The sequence below is a fragment of the Crocodylus porosus genome, unplaced genomic scaffold (assembly GCF_001723895.1).
Source record: "Crocodylus porosus isolate Cpor-Errol unplaced genomic scaffold, CroPor_comp1, whole genome shotgun sequence".
Lineage (NCBI taxonomy): Eukaryota > Metazoa > Chordata > Crocodylia > Crocodylidae > Crocodylus > Crocodylus porosus.
In genome coordinates this window covers 15,414,580-15,437,420 of record NW_017728947.1, presented here as the reverse complement: position 1 = coordinate 15,437,420, position 22,841 = coordinate 15,414,580, and the positions used below count along the sequence as shown (strand labels likewise).

Below are 22,841 nucleotides of genomic sequence, written 5' to 3'. Positions count from 1 at the left end.
AGAGGCTCCAGCCCCTGAATGGCTTCAGGTTTCAAAGGATGCTGTCTCTGAGCGGACGGAGGTTGATCACTTTTCACTGTCGGGTTTAAAGGGGAAGCTGATTTTACTAGCCCCACTGCATGTTTTCCTCCCCACACTATAGGGTTAACTTTGTTTTGTACCCTCACAGGGAGGTTTTTGTCAGCTTTTTGAACCTCCAATCCTGCCAACAAGTAAGCTTTTTCTAATGGGAACCGTAGAAGAATACCATCCGGATTACAGAAAATTTGAGCGTGCAATTTACACAGCAAGTCTCGGCCAAGCAAGTTCACGGGCCCATTCATAAGTAAAAAGGAATGCTGAATATTTAAAGGGCCCAGGATGGCTGTGCAATTCCTGGTCATAAAACACTGCTCCGTCTTTCCAGTAACTCCCATCACGCATTTCTCAATACTTCCCCTTGGGGCCGCTCCCTCGGGAATGGCTGAATGAGTAGCACCAGTATCCACTAATAGTTCAAAAGTTTCTTCCCCTATTTTAAGGGGAATAGTAGGGAACCGAGCATCACATTTAAATTGTACAAGTCCAGCTTCATAGATCTCAGGACCCGATGGGAGCAGCACCTCCCTTCATTCGCTGTCCTCCGCGAACTGCCCTGCTGCCTCTGACTTACACTCCTTGTCAGGACGCAGTGGGCACTCTCTCTTCCAATGTCCTTCCTCAGCACAGTAATGACACCCGTCACACGTGCTTCCAGTTCCGCGTCCTCTGCCTCTCACTGCTCCTCCTCTCCCCCTTGCATTCCATCCACCTCTATTCCATCCACGACCTCTTCCCCCCTTTCCAGTCATTGCTGCAGCCAGCAGCGACACTTGCTCCTTTATATGTTTCTGTTTCTCCTTTCTTCTTTCCTTCTCTTTCTTTTCCTCTCTCCCGTTAAACACTCTAGTAGCGATACTGACTACCTCAGGTAAACTTTTCCCTTGCATGCTGTCTGGGTGTTCTCTGAACCTTTTTGCAATGTCTTCAGCACACTGTGACATGAAAACCATTTTGATCATTGCTTTTCCATGATCCGAATCAGGATCCAGGCAGCCGTGCTTTCTGATTTCACAAGTTAATCAGGTGCAGAAGTCAGAGGGGTGTTCATCTGAGCGTTGTACACAAGCAGTCACTTTACTCCAATTCGGAGTAGCCTCCCCTGCTTCTTTAATGCCATTTAAGACAGCCTCTAGAAACCTATCCAAGTCCAATTTTTGGGCCTGAACGTTAGGGTCCCAATTAGGGTCAGCGGTTGGCCAGTCATTAAGACTCCAATTTCGGGCTCTCAAATAAGCTGTTGCTTTCTCCTTCACCTTCTGCCTCTCAATTATTTAATAAGCCTTTTATGTTAGGCATTAAAGAGAAATAACAAATGCCAGGATTTATCAGAATTGATCAACTCCTTCCCCTTAAAGTTACTCAGAAAAGAGCAGTATTTGGCCATGTATTGAAAAATGTCTTCGTTCTTTTTTCAGCCAGTAGGAAATAAATTACAGTACTTTAGATGCATATTGGGGGATGAGACACTTAACTACTGAAGTGATTTATCTGCAGACTTTGTGGATTTATACATACCAATAAAAGTTCACTATTACTTTGTTGTAATATTTGATCAGTAATGTATTATGCAAACTTACTTTTTGTACAGATGATTTTTAGATCCTCTGTCTGACAAACACAAAGGCCCTGTACAGGCATTACATTACCAAGAGAATCACCACTCTGCTGATTGAAACAACAAACATACAAGCATTCATTCAATTTCTCCCAAGGGAAACATGTCCCCTCCAGGAAAAAGATCTTTCAGGTGTCAACTCTTTGGAAGAAGTGGGGCAGCCATTTTTTTCCATGGTTTCCAAAGACCAGGATCATTCCAGTGTGGGGAAGGTGTGAAAAGGATGGAGAAGGAGCAACTTCAGATTAAAGGGCTGTACTGCTCCCTCTCCCAGAATGATTTCTAGCAGTGGAAATTTCTCAGAAACTTTGACCATTAGAAATGAGTGTCTGTTCTAGGCCAAAGCACTATGGGATGCTAGATGCATAAGAGAAAAGTATGTTATTGTTACTGTATTATTTGAGAAATAGTATGTGACCATTTAGTTAAAGAGTGCATCATAAAGGATACACTAAAAGGAGCAGAGTTAAGATGCATGTGCAACTTCAAAATTTTGCAACCTTTGCAATATTAACATTCACTTAACATCATTTTATGTTTGGCATATCTGAATATGCTAATATAAATAAGACCATTTCTGTTGTGTGGTTTATATTCTTTATAATACCTACCAGCCAGTTGGCACCATCCTTCAGTGTCATTCAATATTTTACAAGCTGGTTGTATAATAAAGTTTGTTTATTACAGAACATGCCTCGGAGAAGAGTCAGCGTTGCAGTTGTTCCTAAGTTTAACTTATTAAATATTCCTGGTCAGTCACCTAGCACATCACCTATCCCTTCAATGCCAGCTCTGGTAAGTGAAAATAAGTGTATAATTTTAATAAATTGATGTGGTTCTTTAATGAGTTTCACGTAGGCATGAGCAGTCAGTCCTGAAAAAGTCTGAGCCCATTAGGCAATGCAAATTTTTAGCGATACAGACTTAACTCGAGCATATGGCTTAGATTGGGAATATTTATGCCAGACTCTCCACACCCTTTCTTAGCCCAGAAATATGTAAAACCCAGGTTTAAGGAAAGACTTTTAAGAAGTGTGAAGTCCCCATGTCTTATGTATTTGCTTAAGCCTTCATTGAGACATATGGGAAGTTTTCCAATATACTGACACTGAGTAAAACTTGTGACTCCATCCTAATGAAGTGGCATGTGTGGCCATATGGTATACATTGTTAAAAGGAGCATACCCTCAGAGTCTACCTTGATGACCGGGCATTAAAGGACACCGGTGGAGCTGTTGTTCATCTGGGTAGGGCCTCATAGCAGCTCTAAACATAATTTGATTTCTAAATTCTAATTTCTGTTTATTCTGTGATATGAACACTGTGGCAGCTTCTAATCTGTCATAGGCATCTGCCAAAAGAGGAAAAACTACAACTTATACCCAATAGAAACTCAACTTGTACAAACTCATATGACAGAAATGCAAAACTCCTACAATAGCCTAGGGTAAGTAGACTGTTTAGCCTCTGATTTGTCTTTTTGTTTACACAGGGATAAATTGGTATGGTATGATATACTGTCAGCACATTAAAGCAGAACCCAATAACACATGAACTTAACAAATCTACTTATCCATATTACTCCCAGGCACAATGTGCCAAATACACAAGACTTTCAAAGTTGGACCAAGATGATGCATCGCTTTTAAATTTATGTAATCAGACTTCTCTACTAGAAACCCAGAGGTTTGTTTAATGAGTATTATTGCTAACAACCACCTGGAGAGCAGACCATAATATGGTGATGACTTAAAGGAAAATACTGTTAAACTTAAGTTCATTTTAATTTTTAAAAAAGCACAAGTACATTACATCCCCTTAGGTCATTATGTACCCAGAAGAATTATTTAAAGACCTGAATGATTTCACTCATATTTGTTTAGCATTTTTCACAGGCACAATTTACTAAAAAAAAGTAGAAACAAAAACATGATTGTACTGATTACAGTATAGTAGCTAGCATCAAACAAAGGGGTTAGTGTCAAACTAAACATATACAGAGAAAAGAAATAAGGTAGAGAACCACAAGAGTCCATTGCTTACAGAAGCAGCAGAAGGAAATAGTTTGGAAGCTCCATTTTTAAAAGATTTTGTGTGGTTCATTTGGGATGAACAACTTCAGATAAGAATTATATTGACTTTATTCTGTTCTGATGTGGTGTTTGCTTTTTCAATTCACAGTCTGAAGCGCCTAATGGAAAAAGCAATCTGACATCTACCCCTGTCCTACCAGCACTCTTAGAGAAGTGAGTTTTCTCTGGTTATTTATCATATTAGAATGTATTAGGCAATAAAATACAGTTAATCTAAAAATGTCACTATATGTATGAGGAAGCTAAAATTACACTACTGTGGTCATTGAAGTCAGTGGAGTGATGCTGACTTATACCGGTTAAATATCTGTCTCTATTCATTACTTAGTAAATATATGATGCTCTTTTTATAGTTAAATAACTTTGCAAATCTAATTAATCCACACAAATAACTCTCTGAACACTGTAGGGAACTGTTGATCTCATTGTACACACTGTTACAAAAGCAGACAAATTAAGTAACTTCCCAAGTCTGCCTTGATAGAGTACTTAGCGCTAGAGCACAAAATGTGGGGATTCCCAATCCACTTTGCCTACATGTATGTGGGACTTGCTCCCTACAGATGGAATTACAGTGTTTCATTAAATTACAAACTGCATACATGAGGAAGGAGAACAGGCAATCGATCACCTGTGCCTCTAGGGAGTCCTCTTCTCTTAGTAATACCTAGTAACATCCTTTTTAAATCGAAATGGATTTCAGTTGCTGGCTCTCCATATAATCATGTGGATAGCTACCAATGCAATTTTTGTTTCTAACCAATGACAGACTGATGTCAAATGTATAAACATTCCTGATAGCAGGTACTAAGCCCGGGCTCCTACCCTTCCCAGAAGAGTGCCCTCATTATTGGGTTACAAACTCATGATTAGAGTACCCTGTGGGAGGTAAGGAATATGAGTTTGACTCTTTGCAGACATGGCTCTTTGGGAAAATGTGATATGTTTTATTAAACCAACTAGTTGGGAAAATCATTCTTTGCATGTTTTTTGAGCACAAACACCCTTCTTCAGGCATTGGAAGAGTCTGTTGGTGTTTTGTGTGCTCTCCTGGAGGGAATAAAAGCCAAATATGCAAAATGTAGGTCTGTGAAAATGTGTGGCAGTGAAGATCAGAGGTGATGGGAAACAATAGGTATGAGACAGGTAGGTGTAGGGGAAGAATGAGAATGTTGAACTGGTGATGGAATGTAGCTGGTAAAATGCAGACAGCTTACCTGGGTCTCAGGTGGCAAGCAGGTTATAATGTGCAATAAATCCAATGTCTGTATTTAGTCCGTGCTTTTTTGTATCCAGTAGATTTATAAAGTGAAGTTCATAGGCTTGTCTACAAAAGGTGTTTAGTAAATTCCCTTTGAGGGTTAGAAATGAGAGATTGGAGAGAGTGGTTGTCTTGTGAGAAGTGTGCATCTACAGGTAATTAAGTATTTTTGTCTTAATTGCATTCATCCTGGTATGCAGTTGTTGTTTGGTTTCTTCTGCATATTTTCCATCAGGGCATTTAGTGCACTCGATGAGATATATTACATTTCTGGAGGTGCAGGTGTAAAATCCAGGAATGGTGATGGTTCTCTTGTGGGGTGTAGTTATTGTGGGAGTAGTGGAGATGTGTTGACAGATTTTACATTTCTTGTCCTGGCATGATCTGGATCCATCTGGTGTGCTTTTGGGTCATAGGAAGTTTGCTTCTTGTGATGAGGTTGGCAAGGTTCAGTGCTTATTTAAAGGCTAGGATGGGTGGTTCTGGGAAGATTTCTTTAAGGATTGGGTCTTCTTCTAGTATGGTTTACAACTGTTTCAGGATTTTCTGTATAGATTCCAGGGAAGGATGGTATGTCATAACTAATAGTGTGCAAGTCAAGGGGATTTTCTTTTTGTACTGCAACAGTTCTTCACGTGGTATCTGGGTGGCTCTTTCAAAAGTGTGATCTGTCTCTCTGGGGAGTGTTCTTGTTTGGTGAAAGCCCTTTTGAGATATGCACGGTTTCAGCTGAAGGTGTTCTCCTCGGTGCAGATTTGGTATCGGAAGGCTTGGCTGTCATATTACAGCATTCTTGGTGTGTTTAACGTGATTGCTGGTTCTGTGCAGATATGTATGTTGGTCTGTGGGTTTCTTGTATATGGTAGTTTGTATTTTACCATTCTGGGTAGTGATTGTAGTATCTAAAAAGGAAATGTTGGTGCTGGCATATGATGATGGAATTTATGATAGAAATCAATCAGAGATTGTAGGGTTTGGGTCCAAATGATGAAAATGCCATCAATATATCTTAGGGACACCATGGGTTTGATGGGGCAGTTCTTGAGAAATTCTTCTTCCAGGAGACCCATAAAAAGGTTGGTATATTGTGGGGCCATTTTGGTGTCCACAGCTGTGCCCATGGTCTGGAAGAAGTGTTAATTATTGAAAGTGAAGTTGCGTGTGAGGATGAAGTGTGTAAGTTTGGTAATATCTTTAGGTCTGTACTCTGAGTGGTAACCTTGCCCTTGTAGATATTTGTATATAAGCTGGTAACATCCAAGGGAGGTGGTGCTTTCTGCTACCTTGGGAGTCTTTAAGAGAAGGCTAGATAGGCATCTGGCTAGGATCATCAGACTCCAGCACTCTTTCCTGTCCAGGCAGGGGAGTTGGACTCTGATCTGTTGAGGTCCCTTCCAACCCTAGCATCTATGGTGGCTAAGAGGGTATTGCTGGAAAGGTTGTCTATGTCTTTAAATTTTCATAGAGAGTTTGTTCTGTCTTGGACAAAACTCGCTCTTTGGGTAACAAGAGGTTTTAGGATGGATTTGATGAGACCTGATATTTCCTCAGTTAGGGTTCCATGATTGGATATTATAGGTCTGCCTGGGTTCCCATGTGGATTTTAGGGAGCATATAAAAAGTCCTGAGGTTGGGTAGTGGGGATCAAGTTCTGTAGGTTTTCTTGTAGTTCATATGGAAATGATTTGATGGTGGTTTTGAGATGAAAAGGGAAGTCGGCTCTTTCTCTAACTTTTCATAGTAGGTTTGACTCCTTACAGCTTGAGGAGGCCTAGAACTGAAGTCTCCCAGTTCTTGGATGAGTGCTCTACCCACACTATTGGACTAAAGGGTAAGCACCCCGTCACCATTCCCATTGTTTTCGAACGAAAGGCTATCTGCTCTGCTTTGTAACAGTCTCAGGGCTGCTGTTGATATCTTTGTCACCTTATCCCTCGGCACTCTGAATCCAGAGATGACAGAGGTATCTAATACACAGTCCTAAATTGAGCACAAAGGAGGGGCAGAGAGTCCAGGTTCCTTTGTGCCTAGAATTTCCTGTTGGCTTACTCTAGTTGCCTTGCTGCTCAGCGTCAGGGTGCTCTGGCCTGCCCTTTGAAAGCACCTCTCACCACTGACTGTATAAGGAGACTTTATTCCTAACTTTGTAGAGTTGAATCACCACCCAGGGGCAAAGTACCTTATTTTTAGATGCTGCGATGATCTGAGAACTTAACTTGAGCAAAGACAGAAGAATCGGGCCTCTGGAGAACTACTCTGTTGAAAAAGCATGCATCTAAAGATATTCCTAAAGCAAGTTTGAAGATACTTTAAATAGTTTAAATTGTGGACATTTGGTGTGGACATTGTGGTGAAATGCAACTAAGTTTTTGAATTTAGGAACACAGTGTATTCTGCAGCATTCTAAAAAGTATAGTATACATTTGCACTACTTCCCTATTTACTAGAATCAGAAAAGTAGGGCTAGAAAGGACCTCAGGAGGACATCTAGTCCAACCCCCTGTTCAGGCAGGATCAACCCTGTCTAAACCTATACTAGACAAATATAAAGTCTAGAAAAACATAGTGACAAATTTTCTAAGTCATGGAAACAGACTCAAAAGTAAACGCATCAGATTCTGACATGAGAAAAGAAGATGCACCCAAATTACTTAAGCAGATCTTGACAAAAGATTTCCATTATGGATACAGGATATGCTGCACTTTGAAATTGTGTGTGTGTGTGTTTAACCTAGAAAGTACATCGTATATTGACAGGCTTCTTCCAAGGAAAAGCACTTAACTCTTACAGGAAATACTAAATATTTTAAGGAAGTTGCTTGCTGACATTTCAGAATTTTTTTAACACTTTTTTAAATGTGTAAGGCAAGGACTGCAAGAAGGCATTTCTACTGGTGGAAATTTCTGAGAAAGTCTCAGCCTGCAGCTGCCCTTTCTCCACTGTTCTCCCCACCTTTCCCAGACCAGGGTGATCCTGATCTGGGGAAGGCATGGGGAGCAGTGCCTTCTCCACTTCTCCCAGTCCCTGGGATGAGTGGAGTGGGAAAAGACTCTATGAGGCTTCCTGAGACTGGGGTCTGGGAACCTGGCAGGGAGCAACCTTCTCCACTCTGCTCCTTGTCTCCAGGAGTGGAACAAAGAGAGCACTGAGGCAAAACCCCCAGCTCCTTCCCCAAGCTGGGCAATGCCCAGTCTGAGGCAGGGAACAGCAGTGGCTGCTCCCCTTCCTCCTGAACAGATCCAAGAAAGAAGGGGGAAAGTGGGGCAAAGCTCCCACCCATTCTCCAGAGCAAAGCCCCCAGGTCTAGCTTGTGGGGAGCAGTAAGCAGCAGCTCCTCTACTCTGCTCCCAGTCTCAGAGACTGGAGTGGAGGGAACAGTGGGGCAACTCCTCCCAGGCCCAGGGATCAGGCTTGGGGATGCCCTCCCTGAGTCGCTTCCCAGCCCAACCAGCTTCTGAATTGCACCCCACCCAGCTGGGCAGCACAGGTGGCAAGGGGAAGATGCCAAGGCTGACAAAGCCCCCAGTCTCTCCCCAAAACTGGGGACTGCCTGGTTTGAGGAAAAGGCAGGGAGTAATGGCTGCTTCTCCCTTCACTTCCCAGACCAGTCCTGGAAGGGAGTAGCTGGACAAAGCCGACAGCCCACTTCTCAGTCTGGGGACTCTGGTGTGAAAACCAGGCAGGGGCTCGCAGCACTGCTGCTTCCTCAGTTCCCCGTGTCTGGGAGCTCAGCAGAGGGAGAAGCAGAGCCAAGCCTCTGACCGAGTTCTCACACTGGGGCCTCCCAGTCACAGTTTAGGTGAGGCACCTGGTCCCACACTTTCTGAACACTCTTCAATCCCAGGAGAACTTACTCTACACCAGGCAGTTGGTCGTGACTCTGTAAAAATATTTTACTCTTATGTTCTGCCTTCCAAACACAACATGCTTGTTTTATTTGGGGGGAGGGGGGTTGCATGTGGGACTTTAGAAAGTATGTGACTACGTAAATATTGTTTTTATCGTTCTTTTTTCAGAGAAAAAGCATTTTATTCAAAAATCCTAAATCATCCTTTTAGCTTCTGTCATTCACGGGCATGTATTACTACTAAGCAATGTGTAGTGGCTTATCTTTAAGCTAAGCTTTCTGTTATTTAAACCCACTTTTACTGCAACATTCCTTATCTGTGCATCCTAGACGCATATGTAAAGAGATATGCACACATAAGAAAACAGGATAACAAAAAAGGAAAAATAAGAAAAATATTGTTATTACACAAATAACTATTATTATATTTTTTAGAGTTGTTTTAAAAAGTCTGGGGCAAGCTGTGTTAAAAAAATCAGTATGAAATGAATGCCATGTATAAGCAGAGAACAAAAATATTCTAAAAATCCAATATCTAAAGCCTGAAAAGGGACAACATTTAAGCGCTGTTTAAAGCCCTCTTTAAACAGTAACTTTTTAAATTATCTTTGCTTAGAATTTCTGATGTTTTCTCCTTTTCCATGGCATTACCCTAAAGTAGATTAAAAGAAGTTACTCAAACTTCCCACCAAAGATGCATTTGGATTTCTCATAACTAGAAGCGAATATATGCAAAATAAATTATATCGCTTCTCAGCAGCGGATTTCAGGTGCAGTACATTCTAATGCTACTTTTTATTTCTTGTTTTCCTTTGCCAGTGGAAAGTCAAATGGGGAGCATGACTGTGAATCGCCTGCTTCCGTGTTAACACAGAGCATCTCGGTGGAGATTCATCCTGACACAAAAGCAAGGATAGAGGAGGAAGCATATAACAAAGGGTAAGAATGTTTGTGTAATCCGAGTTTGTTGAGATGTGTTTACCAAGGGAATATGCATGTTTTCATAATGCAGTTGTAAAGGTATGTGCACCACAAACCTTTTCATAAATATTATACCCAAACACTGCAAAGTGGGTGGGTGAGTGGTAGAAATTGAATTTACTGAATTTCTTTAAAATATTGACTTGTAGTAGAGATGATATAATCTCTACTATGAGATCTGATTACCTTTTCCTCTAGACCAATACAGCTGCAACCTGGATACCTTAAAATTAAGTACCTAATATCACCAGTATGTTAATATAATCTCTCAAATAATATCTGAATCACTGTTCCAACTAAAAGTATTCTAATAAAATGTGCCTTGAGCTTTTTGTGTGTTGATGTGCACATTCTTGAGCAGAGGATTTACATGAGACTCTTACACCACACTTTTATAAATGCCCCTGTATTCACAAGGGCTCAAAGTAATAGAGAGGCATTGTATGCATCTTTCTCTAAGTGGAGAACAAAGGAAGTTGACCGTCTTGTGAGGAGTGAGGGAGGATCCTGATTTCAGTCTATAGAAGCTAAAGTGTACCTTTAGCACTTATTCTTAATCCAGTATGTGATAAGGTCTAGCATGTGACCTAAAAGAATAAAAAATGACCTCTCATGTGATACCACAACAACTGTAGTCAGTTGAGAACTATAACCTTCTTTTGCAAAGAGCTGAACCTAGTGATAGTCTTTCTGGCTAATATGATTCTCTGGTATGAGACAGGAGAGTGGAAATAGATGGTATATTAGTGGGCTGTGCTGCCATTTTTCTTTTGTGTGGGCACCACAAGACAAATGGCTATTTGTACTTTATTTAATTGTTAAATAAGAGCTAGTTCTTCATGGAACAAGAAATGTATTCACACAGTATTCCAGCTAAGAAAAATACTTTGTGGTTAAAGTTATCAGGAAGGCTTAAAGAAAACCAAAGAACTTCAAGAGCTGAAAGAGGAAGATGAAGAGAAAACAAAAGAAAGTCCTGATGAGCATGAAGAGGAAGAAAACAATGATGACATAAAAAAGATGACAAACAGGTGAGACTCCAGTGTGGTGTGTTGGGGCAAAAGCAGATTTATTTGGAATGTGCAGTCAAATATTTTACACTGTTATTGAAACATGACCAGTTTGTCTTGAGTTGGAACAGCCTAATCTCCTGTACACGTGTGGCTCAGATCTTTGGTGAGACTGGTGGCTTCCATATTGCCAAGTCTGAAAGTACTCTTTTCTGCCCTCCACCTCATCGCAAAGAACCGACTCAAAATTTAGTTAACTCAATGAAGCAAGTTATGAAGTAATCAGGATTTGAAATATTGTCAGACTATAGCAATAGGACGACCATTTTACGGAGGAGGAAAGGGGACTTAAAGTCCAGACTTCACACACTACAATTGATTGACTGTGGGACCCTGGAAAAGTCCCATAATATCTATTTGTATTTGTTTACCCATTTTAAAAAAAGGACACAACATCATTTCTCTTGTCTCATATAGATAGGTGTCTGCTTGGAGTAAAAAATTGTATTTCATATTACCACAAAGTTATTAAGATTCCTAGTATTAAAATAAGTGATGCCTATACTATTATTATGTATCACTGATCATCTTTTTTTTCCAATTTACAGCAAACTTGAAGTTGTAATTAATTATTTACAAATACTGTACCCCAAACTGTGCAAACACTGGAATGTGGTCTGGATTGTAGCAGCAGCGATGATCATTTTTGCTGTGATGTTGGGGATCTACCATTCTTTCACCTCCTGTGTTGAATTATCAGATGGACCAGAGGGGAAAGCCACCTGTTCTGCTGTCCAACAATACTCCTGGTGGAATTCAGGGCTTCAGCATGAGCAGCGCACAGAATAATAAATGAAAGATAAAATATTTATGGTACATAATTAAGCACACAGTTTAAAACACAGATCTTAAAGCAAAGTAGTGCTTTGTTATTTTCTGGTATCAAATGTGATCAGTAAGCCACATGAGTTATTCTGCACCATCAGGCTTGGGAATCGCTTGTGATTCAACCAGGCAAGCTGACCCTCCAAGAAGTGCTTCTGCCTTTTTGTCCTGCTCATTGTATCTGACTGATATCAGTAGGAGTAAGATCACATTTAAATCCACATTGAGATTTTAATAATTATCAGCAATTACCAGGACATTTAAGGTAAAGGCTGACACACAAGGCTTTGAGAAAAAGCCATAAAAACTCCTGTCTATGGAGTATCTGCTTTAACTTGGCATCTCCTGGCTTTTTTGATTCTTGTTGAAACACTAATGCCTTTTAAGTGTAGGGGTTTTTAAACTGTATTTAATTTCCTTGTATAGGGCTGTTGTATGGGAGGGCCTTCCATGGAAGACTAAAAACAAGATATTGGGTCATATTTATCTGTGGTGTAGGTACATGGGAAGAGTTGTACAGGGATGAAGATGACCATGACTTTGTGTAACAATCCAAACAGAATACTAAGTACATATATACAAGCATCCTATCAGAATGGCCTAGATGGCAGGGCGGATGCTCCCCACTGTGTCCTCTGTGCTGGGTACCTTCTTAGTGTATGAAAGGGCCATGCTATATAGTGCACTTTTCTGTTCCTCGGAATAAGAGTGCAGTGCAATCATTGCTGATTTTTGCTTGGCAGATTAGATATGCCCCCTAAACCTCAAACCACAGCAGTCTTGGACTTGAGATGAAAGCCAGCGCTTGAGCACTCCAGATGGATTCTGCTGTGCTGCTTACATTAAAAGGGACTCCCAGTGGTCCTCCTCGTCATTCGCTTGCACACCAGCACAGCACTGTTTGCAATAGAGTCCTTTGGGTGGTTAAAGTGCTTATGAATTTAATGTCCTATATGGAGATCACTGCACATGTCGAGTAGCTCAGTTTCAGAATCTAATGCAAAATGTGTTGACTACTCTAATATATTTTCAAACTAAGTTATTAGGTCATTATAGATTGATCATTTGTCCAACTTTTTGCTGATTTCACCTATTTTGGAATTCAAGGAATTCACAAAGGAGTGTGAAAATACTGACATAATATTGAGGGTTTTGTGTATATATGAGTTCAACCTGGCTTAGGGGGCTGACAACTGAATGCAGGAATGTTCTGTCTCTTCCTGCAGAACATTCATCTTCCCAAATTGCTAGGCATTTGAACACAGCTGAAGTTTCACACCAAATGCGACCCTAGAGTGAGCTGCTGGGCTTCAGCAGCTCACTTCAGTTGGTGTTTTTGTGGGATTATCAGTCTTGTTTGTTGAGTGATGACAGGGCAGCTTCCGCTAGGGAAGGATGAGGAAGTCCTGTGCAGGACGTAATTTCAGCTCACATGCATGGAGTAGCAGCCTGTTTACTTTCAGTGTAGTCCCCAAACTCTTAGCAAAAGAACTACCTGCAGGAATAACATTGGCTTTTTGTTGGTTTTCATGGGGGAAGGGGGAGAGGCCTGATTCAAAAGTTATTTTGACTTGGACTTCTACCAGTGGCATCTACTACTACTAAAACTTGCTTATGGGATGCATCTCTTTAATGTTAATCAGTATGGGTTTTGTGTCCCATGTTCCTCAGATAGATGTTGCTTTGGAGAGAGAAAGGAGATCAGGCAGTCAGTACTGTTTCTCAGCAAAGTTATTTTCCATGGAATGATTTAGTAATGATTTTGAAAAAAAAAAATTAAATAAAAATCTCTGGAGGAATAAAAATGTTAGAGAGTGATTAAGGAAGTACAGTAAGGATAAAGGGAAGGTGTCATTGGCTGACAAACTGTAAAAAATAACAAATAAGAAAAAATGGTGTTTTGCAAATTATCTGTCTGATTATCCATTGGATAATTAGAAGATCTGAAAAATAGGGAACTATTATACTCGTCAAAGACTTTTATTGTTTGAATGGACGTTAATTTGAAAAGCATCATATGGTACGGAGAGCCAGCTTCTCTGAATTCAGAAGTCTGGGATTAACTTGTCATTGATGTGATAAAGAAATGAGAAATTAAGGTTGCAGGTCTTGAAAAGAATCAGAATCCTCCATTCCAAAAGATGGATTTTATTCAAATTATGAAGTTAATGTATCTATTGATTTGAGCTATGAAGAGCAGACCTTCAAAAGTCCAATGCATTGGTATTTGTTAACCCCTTTTAAGATGCAGTCCTATCCTGTTGCCTTTATTTATGTAAGAAATTACCGATCCAGTAAAGTACATATGCATGTGTACAACTTTAAGGACATGAGGGGTCCTTTTTGCCCACAACTCAAGTTAGGCATATCGTCCCCATGCAGAGGGCATGTATAAGGTATATACATCCCATTTGGAATTTGTATGGGCTGGCTGCACAAGTGTCAGATTTATCCATGGTCAGTACCACTGATTTGAACTAAAATATTTGCATTAACAGGAGAACAGAATTTAACCCCTGAATTATCAACTAACATGGGGCAAAGGAGGAAAAAATATCATGTTTTCTGAATGGGAATTAAATGAGGAAAATAAAAAGAGTGGAAAAATCGTTTGCATTTTTTATGATCTATTGTAAGTAGACTGCAAATTTAAATAATAAACCATGGTGGTTAACAGCACATTCAGTACTCAGATTTATATTCGTTTACTAATTGGGGAAAACACCTTCATTTTTCTGAATAGAAAATGGGCTGAGCTCAAAAAGCATTCTAAAATCAAATGGTGTCAGTCTGAATTCAGTTTGCTTCTTCTGAAAAGAAAACTCTTGCTTTTTTTGTTTTCAAAGGGGACATTGGATTACAAAGAATAGGTCCAATATTTATGCTATTAAGATGGAAATTAGTTTTCTTGAAGTGCAATATTTATTTTTCTGCTTTAACAAGACACGTTTATTGTTTCTCATGCACAGCACGGATGTTTTTAGTAGAAAGAATTGAAAAGGGGCACTATTTTTTTGTATCATATTATTTAAATTTGTAACATTGTAAGATCCTGCACAAGTGTGCTAGTATTGTACTGTATAGTATCACATACTTGAGATTTGAAATAAAGGTCCAGTTTCAAAGTCCTTTCCATTGCTAGCCCAAGACTTATTTTTAACATGCACACACATCTGCAGTTATATTTAAGAGGCTGAATTCTGTTCAGCTACTAGTCCTTGGTAGGAACCACAACAATAATTCAAACATGAGCCAATAATTAAGGTTTCCATTGGCACTTAGGGTTTGTTTACATGAAGCCTTCAGGCATATGTAGTACAGAATAGCTATTGCTGAATAGTAATAGTAAACTAACTACCGTATTTTTCGGACCATAAGACGCACCTGACCATAATAAGCACCCAGTTTTTAGAGCAGGAAAACCGTTAGAGAAATGGTGTTTTTCTGAGGAAAATAGAGTAGTGAAAGAACTGTCAGTTGTTATGAAAGACATATTACCACACACTTCAGTACTGTAATTTGACTCACACCGCTTGGTATTACTATTAAAGGGCACCAACCAACCTGACAGGCAAGGCTTTGCATGGCAGGAGAGACTATGTGTGTCTCTCCTGCCATGACGGGCTCCTTGCCTGCCTGTCAAGGCACTGTGCTGCATCACATAGTCCCGGCCGGGGCGTTACCTGGTACCGTACCTAGCTGCCTCCTGTCTCAACGTTCTAATCCTGTCAGTCTGTCAGTGTCACACACAACACGCAGGGGAGGCGTGCGCTGTGCCGATCATGTGACCTGACTGACTGACTGACATTGAGACTCCAGGAGGCGGGACTTCCCCCACACACACAGCAATCCACAGCATGGGAACGGCAGCGGACAGCGGACAGTAAGCGGGCGCATGAGACCGCAAACAAATGTTCTGGGGTACCACACCTTCGGACCATAAGACACACCCTCGTTTTCCCCCCACTTTTGGGGGGAAAAAAGTGCGTCTTATGGTCCGAAAAATACGGTATTCAGGTGGCTACTCTCATCATGCAATAAGATTGCCTTTGGGCAGATTCAGTTAATCCACCTGGGAAGATCCATATCTGAAAGCTGTAGTTCAGGGCTATCTTTAGTTGGAAACAATATATATTGTTTATATACATTTTGGAAACAAATATCACATCCTTGTTTTCCTCTCTGCATTAACTTTATAGTATCTTTATAGCATCCTGCAAAAGTGCCATACAAAATTATGATGTGGTGTTAAGTATGAAATATATGATTATTTATGGTACAAATAAGGCATACTCCTTTTGCAATTCAGAGAAACAGAATATATACTGTACACAATGGGCATGTCTACAGGTGCAAGTAATACAAAGCAATAATGCATGCTCATTGCTCCAGATTTTATTGTTCCCAGGTGCACCTTTTGAATGCATGCCCGAGACTGCAGCACACTGAGCTGCATCAGAGTAGGACTGACTAGCAGGGAGTCCTGGGGGTCATTCTGCCAGCCCAGGGCTGTTGCCCATGGCTCAACATGCTGAGGAGGGGCTGGTTGGGGCACGAGGGTGCTCCACTGCAGGGATAGCCAGCAGGCAACCCCCTCACTGAAGTACCCTCATGCCCCAGGTAGCCAGGGCAACATCTACATGTGCACTGCTGCCCATGAAAAAGCTCTGCTTCAGGATAGTGTTTATATTTACAAGTACTATCTTGCTGCAGAGTTTATTAATTCACTTTAGCCCAAGTTCCTGCAGCTGGGAGCCCCCTCAGCTGACAGAGCTCCCAGCAGTGGGAGTACACAGCTAGGATCCCCATCATTTGTGGATTCCCAACCTTGGGGCACATGGTGCACCCCAGCAGCTGGGAACCCCAGCAGCTGAAGGGATTCTGAGATTCAGGTGTGTATTTAGCCATACATTCAATTAATGGAATGATAGGAACCAACCACAAAGTTTTTATGCTTTTTTTTGCAAAATAACTTTGTGGTTTACTCTTTGTTTTATGACACCATCGATTGCTTTAACATGTGGTTGGGTTGCAACTTAAAAAGTGATTAACTGGGCCAGAGTCTATCAAATTAATATCAAACAAATTATCCTAATATAAACGCTATGGGAGAACTGCTCCTCCTAAAATTAATGGGAGTTTTGTTGTTGACTTCATAGAGACTAGGATTTTCCTTTATGTATCTATAATCCAGGACATCTCTAAAATAAATTGGCCTGTGCCATTCAAGGGTTGACCCAGAGGGTACAGCTGCAACCCCTTTGATTCCTGGTCCACCCAAAGTTTAGAACCAATTGCCTGGCAGTGGTAGCAGCATTTCTATTCAGGTAGTAGTGAGGGAGTTGATTGATTTCATGGCTCATTATAATCTACCTGATTCCTTCTAAAATCTTAATGACTCACTCTCCTTTTTAATAGTCTTGATGTTCTACTAATCAAGCTGTTCTTTTCTCTGTATTGGAAATTGGTCTGATGTGGCCAGTAATTTGGCCGATAAATGATCTGTGCATGTGTGCAGCTGCAGTGCAGCACGTAGGCAGCAAGGAGCACAGCTTGGCAGTTTGGAGAGCTGCATGCAGCTGGTAAGTCTGGTGTAGTGGAAGGGGAGTGGGGAGAGGGAAAGGAAGGGAAGAGGGAGGGAAAGGGGTGTGGGGGGGGTGCAAATCAAGGCCCCTGCAGTGAGGAAGGAGCAGGGCTGGGGAAATCACTGCTGAGCTGGGACAGGGTGGGCATGGGACAGAGCCACAGTTCATCTCGGGGGGCACAGGAAGGGGGGGTGCTTGCACAGGAAGGGGGGGTGCATGCAGCTGGTCCAGGAGCAACTGGTCTAGCAGCTTACCCAATGCTTGCCCACTTGTCTGGTGGCTTCTGCCGCTACTCCCGTGGCATGGGGTGGCAGGGGGCATGTGCTCCTGGATGTGCACGGAGTGGGCTGGGGCCAGGTCTGTGCCATGCTCTTCCCGGCAGGGTGGGGGAGTGTATGGGGTGGGTGGTGACAGCAGCACTGGGAGGGAGGTTGGGGGAACTACAGTGAATTTGGGGGTGATTGCAGGCCCCCCTGCCATAGCCCTTCCCAGTACACTGCTGCCTGCCCTGTGCACAGCCCTACCCCATGGGGAAGAGCTTGGCGAAGCCCTACCCCCACCCTGCCCCACACAGATCCAGGGCCACATGCCCCCCTCCCCATGCCCTCCCGGACAAGCCGTGGGAGCAGCAGCAGGAGCCACCAGATGAGTGAGTGAGCACTAAATGAGCTGCTGGACCAGTGGCTCCCAGATGAGTGGCACGCAGCAGCGGGAGCTCCCCGCCTCTTCTCGTGCCCCCGGATGACCCACAGCTCCGTCCCATGCCTGCCCCGCCCCAGCTGGGCAGCGCTTGCCCCAGGCCCAGCTGTAGTCCTACTCTCCTCTCACCATGGGGACCACCATGCCCCTTTGCCCCCCCCTCCCCTTCTACCACACCAGACTTACCACCTGCATGCAGCTCTCCAAGCTGCGGGGCTGTGCTCCTTGCTGCCTACATGCTGCACTGTGGCTGTGCACATGCACAGGCCATTTATCAGCCAAATTATCAGCCATATCAGGCCAATTTCTGATACAGAAAATGTTCTGTATATAGGTGATCTGATATCAGACCGATGTATCAGTGCATGTCTAGTTATAAGAGATGATGCACCACAGTTTCTGCACTGCCCCTTTCAAAGTTTTAGATCCGCCCATGGTGCTATATGATTCCAAACATTATTTAGTCCAATTCTCACTCTACACCATGACTAAAAAGTCTCAACACAGGAAAAATATACAAGACAATCCCCAAGTCAAGGCCACTGATGCTTGGACTGTGGCTCCATTGCCAATTCAATAAGGCCTCCTTTAGCCTTCAGCTGTACATTAGATAACTACCAACATACAACAGAATTTACCACACTATTAGTAATAAATAACTGACAGGGAGCCAGAAACCCCTGTCACTTTAAGTAAAAGTGTAGTAAGCCAAGTCTGCTATATGTGTAGCTGAGGAGCCACATGACCAAAAGGAGTGGGGCATAGAAGCATATAAGCCCCAGGCCTGAGACAAGGCAGGCAGTCTGGCCTTGCATGCTGCAGGGAGCAAAGCTCCATGGAGAGAGGGGTGAAAGAACAAGCCTGACAAGCACCCAAGCAAGCTGGGATAACCTCATAAAGTAACTTTAAAATAACACTCCCCCCGCCCGAGAATATTTTTACCAAAGTGAAGAACTGTCCCTTGTGGTACCATTCCTGTCCATATAACTGCACTCTGCTTTTCCCTTCCCCTTCCCACTCTGTGAGTCTATTATTTCTGTTTTAGGAAGTGATCCTAAAACAAACACTTGGGTCATCACATCAAATGATATGAAAGACCACTTCCTCTCAGCTACTGATGACCTATTTTTTTATGATCTTTTTTGTCCTTGTTTCAGTTTTGCAGATCTTCAGCAGACTGGGATTCCAGGTGTCTAAGAAGCATGCAGGAGTGTTCTTCGGGCTTGGCTGTATCCATGGCAGGCTCGTGTTTCAGTGGGAAAAGAGTTTTTAAGCTTGTTTGTAACACAACTTAAATGCTTTTCAGCTTTCCTGCAAAACTGGGTATGTTGAATCCTTTAAAGTCAGGCACAGATCTGGCATTGCCCTGTTGCCATTTTCAGACTAGGACAAGTGGCCTTTTAGGGGGTTTAGTTCCCAAGATCAATGGCAGTTCTTTGCCTTGTATTAACACATTCACGGAAAGCAGGTGTGGCTATAAGGCATTCTCTTTTCCCTTGAAGAAAGATTAGGGAAAACACAGACCTCCTGTGGGACTCTTGAAAGAACTAGGAATGAGTAAGAATCTTCAGGGCCCTGATAAAGAATATGGCAGATGGTGGTGAAAAGGTGGTGTTTGTGGCAGGGTAAGAAAAGAAGCTTTGCAGGGAAGAGACCAGACAAGATGATGTATGACCTTGATTTCTGCTTTATTGCCAAAGCTGATGCTTGTTGACTTGGAACAGCATAGCTCCCCTTTTACTCCAAGGAGCAACAGATGGATTGCTGTTATATTCCTAGACAAGGAGACTGCTCTCTCCTTAAGAGAGTTAAACTTGTGACCAATAGAGAGAGACTGGGTGACAGCCAAAAGCGAGAGATATGCCCCACAGAGATGGAGTGAAAGCTTTGCACTGTTTACTTATTTGTACTTCTTGTTATCAAAGAAGGCCTGAAAGTTTTGACTGAAATGAAGGGCTGGATCTGGATAGAAAAAGGCTCCCTTTCCACAGGGAACAGGTAAATCAGTACATTGTCGTTGGCAGTGTTAAGAAGGAGCACCTGGAACCCCATGCTCCACCTTCAGGTGGTGTTGACACTAGGATGTAAGAGTGTTGGTTGTGTTGAAAATCTCTTTTGTGGGAATCCATTGCGAATACCTCAGAATCGGTTTGCAAATCACAGGAGGTCAGTTTGGAGTCATATGGAACAGTCCAGTGAATCGCAAATGTTCTGCAATTAGCAATCCTTGTTAGCATTTTTTTTAAAAACAATTCTGAACCATCAGCATGTCTAACAGTTTTATAATAGTTTTCAGGCCAGACACTAAGGGCACATCCCCATGAGTAGGAACATGTGTTTTCCTGGGGACAACTAGCAGTGGTGCATATTTGTGCCACTGTTAGTTATCCCCAGGAATGCCCCTGCACACACACTCTGGTGCATGGCAAGTTGCCCCAGGTGGGGTAGAGAAGACTGGAACCAGCACCCGGGCTGGCCCCAGCAGCCTTACCTGGGGTCCTGACAGCCTCCTGGGGCTGCCGTGGTGGTGATCCAGACATGAAGAGCCTGGCTGGGAGCTAGCATGTGGCTGTAGCCGGTCAGGCTGATTTCTGGTGGCACACTGCTGCCATTTGCACCGCCCCACTTTTTTCTGGCTTGTTTTTTTTTGCATAAACACAAACAGGTTTGCAGTGCTGCAAACCACATATGCACAGTCATCTGGAGGGGCCCTGAGAGTCTCCTCAACTGTATAAAGCATATGATTAATCACCAAACAATAAACTATACCCCAGCATCACTATGAATTGAACACAAGGCAAATTAACTTGAATAAGCTTTAATGAGTTCTAATTAACAAAGGCTTGAGTCCTCTGTAATGTCAGAGTTAAAATATGTGTTCTTTTACATGGCTTTGTGAGAGCCAAAATGTAAATTAGGAGAGGAAGAAACTGCTCTTAGAATGGCTGAACAAAATCATGTCAATTTTGTTTCCCCATTTTAAGGTAGTTTCATCCTTTCCAAATTTACATTTTGCTGTTCCAAGGCTGTATGAAAGATCACATATTTTAGTTTTCTGTAATGTTACAAAAGGTCTTTTGATTTCACTGTTCAGTCAGACAAAACTTTCACTGAAATCGACAAGCCAGCACAGAATTTAGTTCAAACGACCTTTGCCTAAGTGAGGGCTGCCGGGTTTGGCACACGGTATTAAAGGTGGGTGTGGCATTCAACATTCAGCTTGAAAACAAGCCTCCCTTCAGAAAGCTAAATGTGAAGAACTTTTCTAGCTCACATAATAGTGAGAATTATATAACAGCAGGTTCATCCAATCTATTCCTTTATTTATTCACAACTGAAGTCTCTAGATTGTCCAAGTGGGGACTGGAACCCCACAGAACATCCTCAGCGCTATATAAAATTAGAGTCTTAATTTGCAGAACCAGCTCTAACAGTCTTATATTGCATCATGAAAGCCAATAGGTATGTTTGTGGCTTGTGACAATGAGAAGAAGACTGAACTTTTATATTGCTGTGACTCTGAAGTAGTATACAATATAAGCAAATACAACTGCAAAAGTCTGGAAAGAGAATTGAGCAATGAATGCCTCCTAAATACATCTTTGCACTTGCATAAGAGTTTCTTTAGAAGGATCTCAAAGTGCTTTACCAACATTCAGATCCAGGGCAGACACAAATGCACCATAGTTTTCAGTTCTTCACATGACAAAGGATGAACCACTTTAGCAGCGCCATTCCCCATTTCCACACCCAGTAGAAGCCTTTCCATATTATAAAAGAGGCTAATAAATGGGATGGGTTCAGGCTGAGTCTACTCAGCATGGATCCCAACAGCCTTGCAGAAAAATATACAAATACAGTACTACAGTGTTACCTTCTATGAAGGACCTTTCCACAATGGGACACCCATTGTCAAGGGGAAGTGGCTGCAACAGACCAAGAATAATAGTTAAGGCAGGGACCTGGAGTCAGCACAGAGATAAAGGACATTCATGGAACAAGGCAGACAAGGTTCTTTGGGTGAATCTGATATCTTTTATTAGACCAACTTAAATAGTTGGAAAACAATTATTAGGCAAGCTTTCATTCCATCCAGGAAGAGCACACACCAACTGCAGAAACTTCCTTAGCCTGACGAAGGGTTTTTGAACCCAAACGCTTGCTTAATAATTGTTTTCCAACTATTTAAGTTGATCTAATAAAAGATATCAGATTCACCAAAAGAACCTTGTCTGCCTATGTCCTTAGACCAACACAGCTACAACCTACACCCCTATATTCATGGAACAAGACTCTTGCTGTTTTGGCTCTCCCATGATATTCTAAGGTTTGGCATTTATACTATACAAACCAGTTGATTTACTGGTACTTGTTGCTAGGGAGCCAAGGATTTCATTCAGAATGAGGTTCAAACCACACAGCCATTCCTGATAGTATGATATGGAGAATATTTCTATAGGAAATTCCTCTTTTCTCATTCATGGTAGGGTATCCTCAAAGCTGCCAAGTCTTTTGCTACCTCTGCATAAGTGTATTCATATTATGCATTGGGAATCTGAAGCATAGAGAAGTTAAGGCTAAAAACAGATATTGAATTTATTCTAGAATGAACCATTTTATCCCAAAAAGGCAGCTTACACCCAGTGGAAGGGGGTGCTATCTCCAAAGAGGAGTATACCTCCTCTGCTTGGGCCTGTAGGGGGGCTGTCAGGAAAGCTAAGGCAGACACAGAGCTAGGACTAGCGTCCAAGATCAAGGATAATAAAAAGTCCTTTTTCAAATA

At 42.0% G+C, this 22,841-nt stretch overlaps 1 protein-coding gene across 3 annotated transcripts in view; it reads left to right on the top strand.

Annotated features, from left to right (window-relative positions):
• The window catches only part of MRVI1 (murine retrovirus integration site 1 homolog), a 227,680-nt gene extending 212,773 nt beyond the window's left edge, over positions 1 to 14,907 (top strand). For all 3 annotated transcript variants that reach the window (XM_019551457.1, XM_019551456.1, XM_019551458.1), the window contains 5 exons: positions 2,384 to 2,491; positions 3,878 to 3,942; positions 9,718 to 9,837; positions 10,779 to 10,910; positions 11,498 to 14,907. In XM_019551457.1, coding sequence (XP_019407002.1) covers positions 2,384 to 2,491; positions 3,878 to 3,942; positions 9,718 to 9,837; positions 10,779 to 10,910; positions 11,498 to 11,738 — 666 coding nt within the window. In that variant the 3' untranslated portion in view covers positions 11,739 to 14,907. The remainder of the gene's footprint in view (positions 1 to 2,383; positions 2,492 to 3,877; positions 3,943 to 9,717; positions 9,838 to 10,778; positions 10,911 to 11,497) is intronic.
• Positions 14,908 to 22,841: the final 7,934 nt, after the last annotated feature.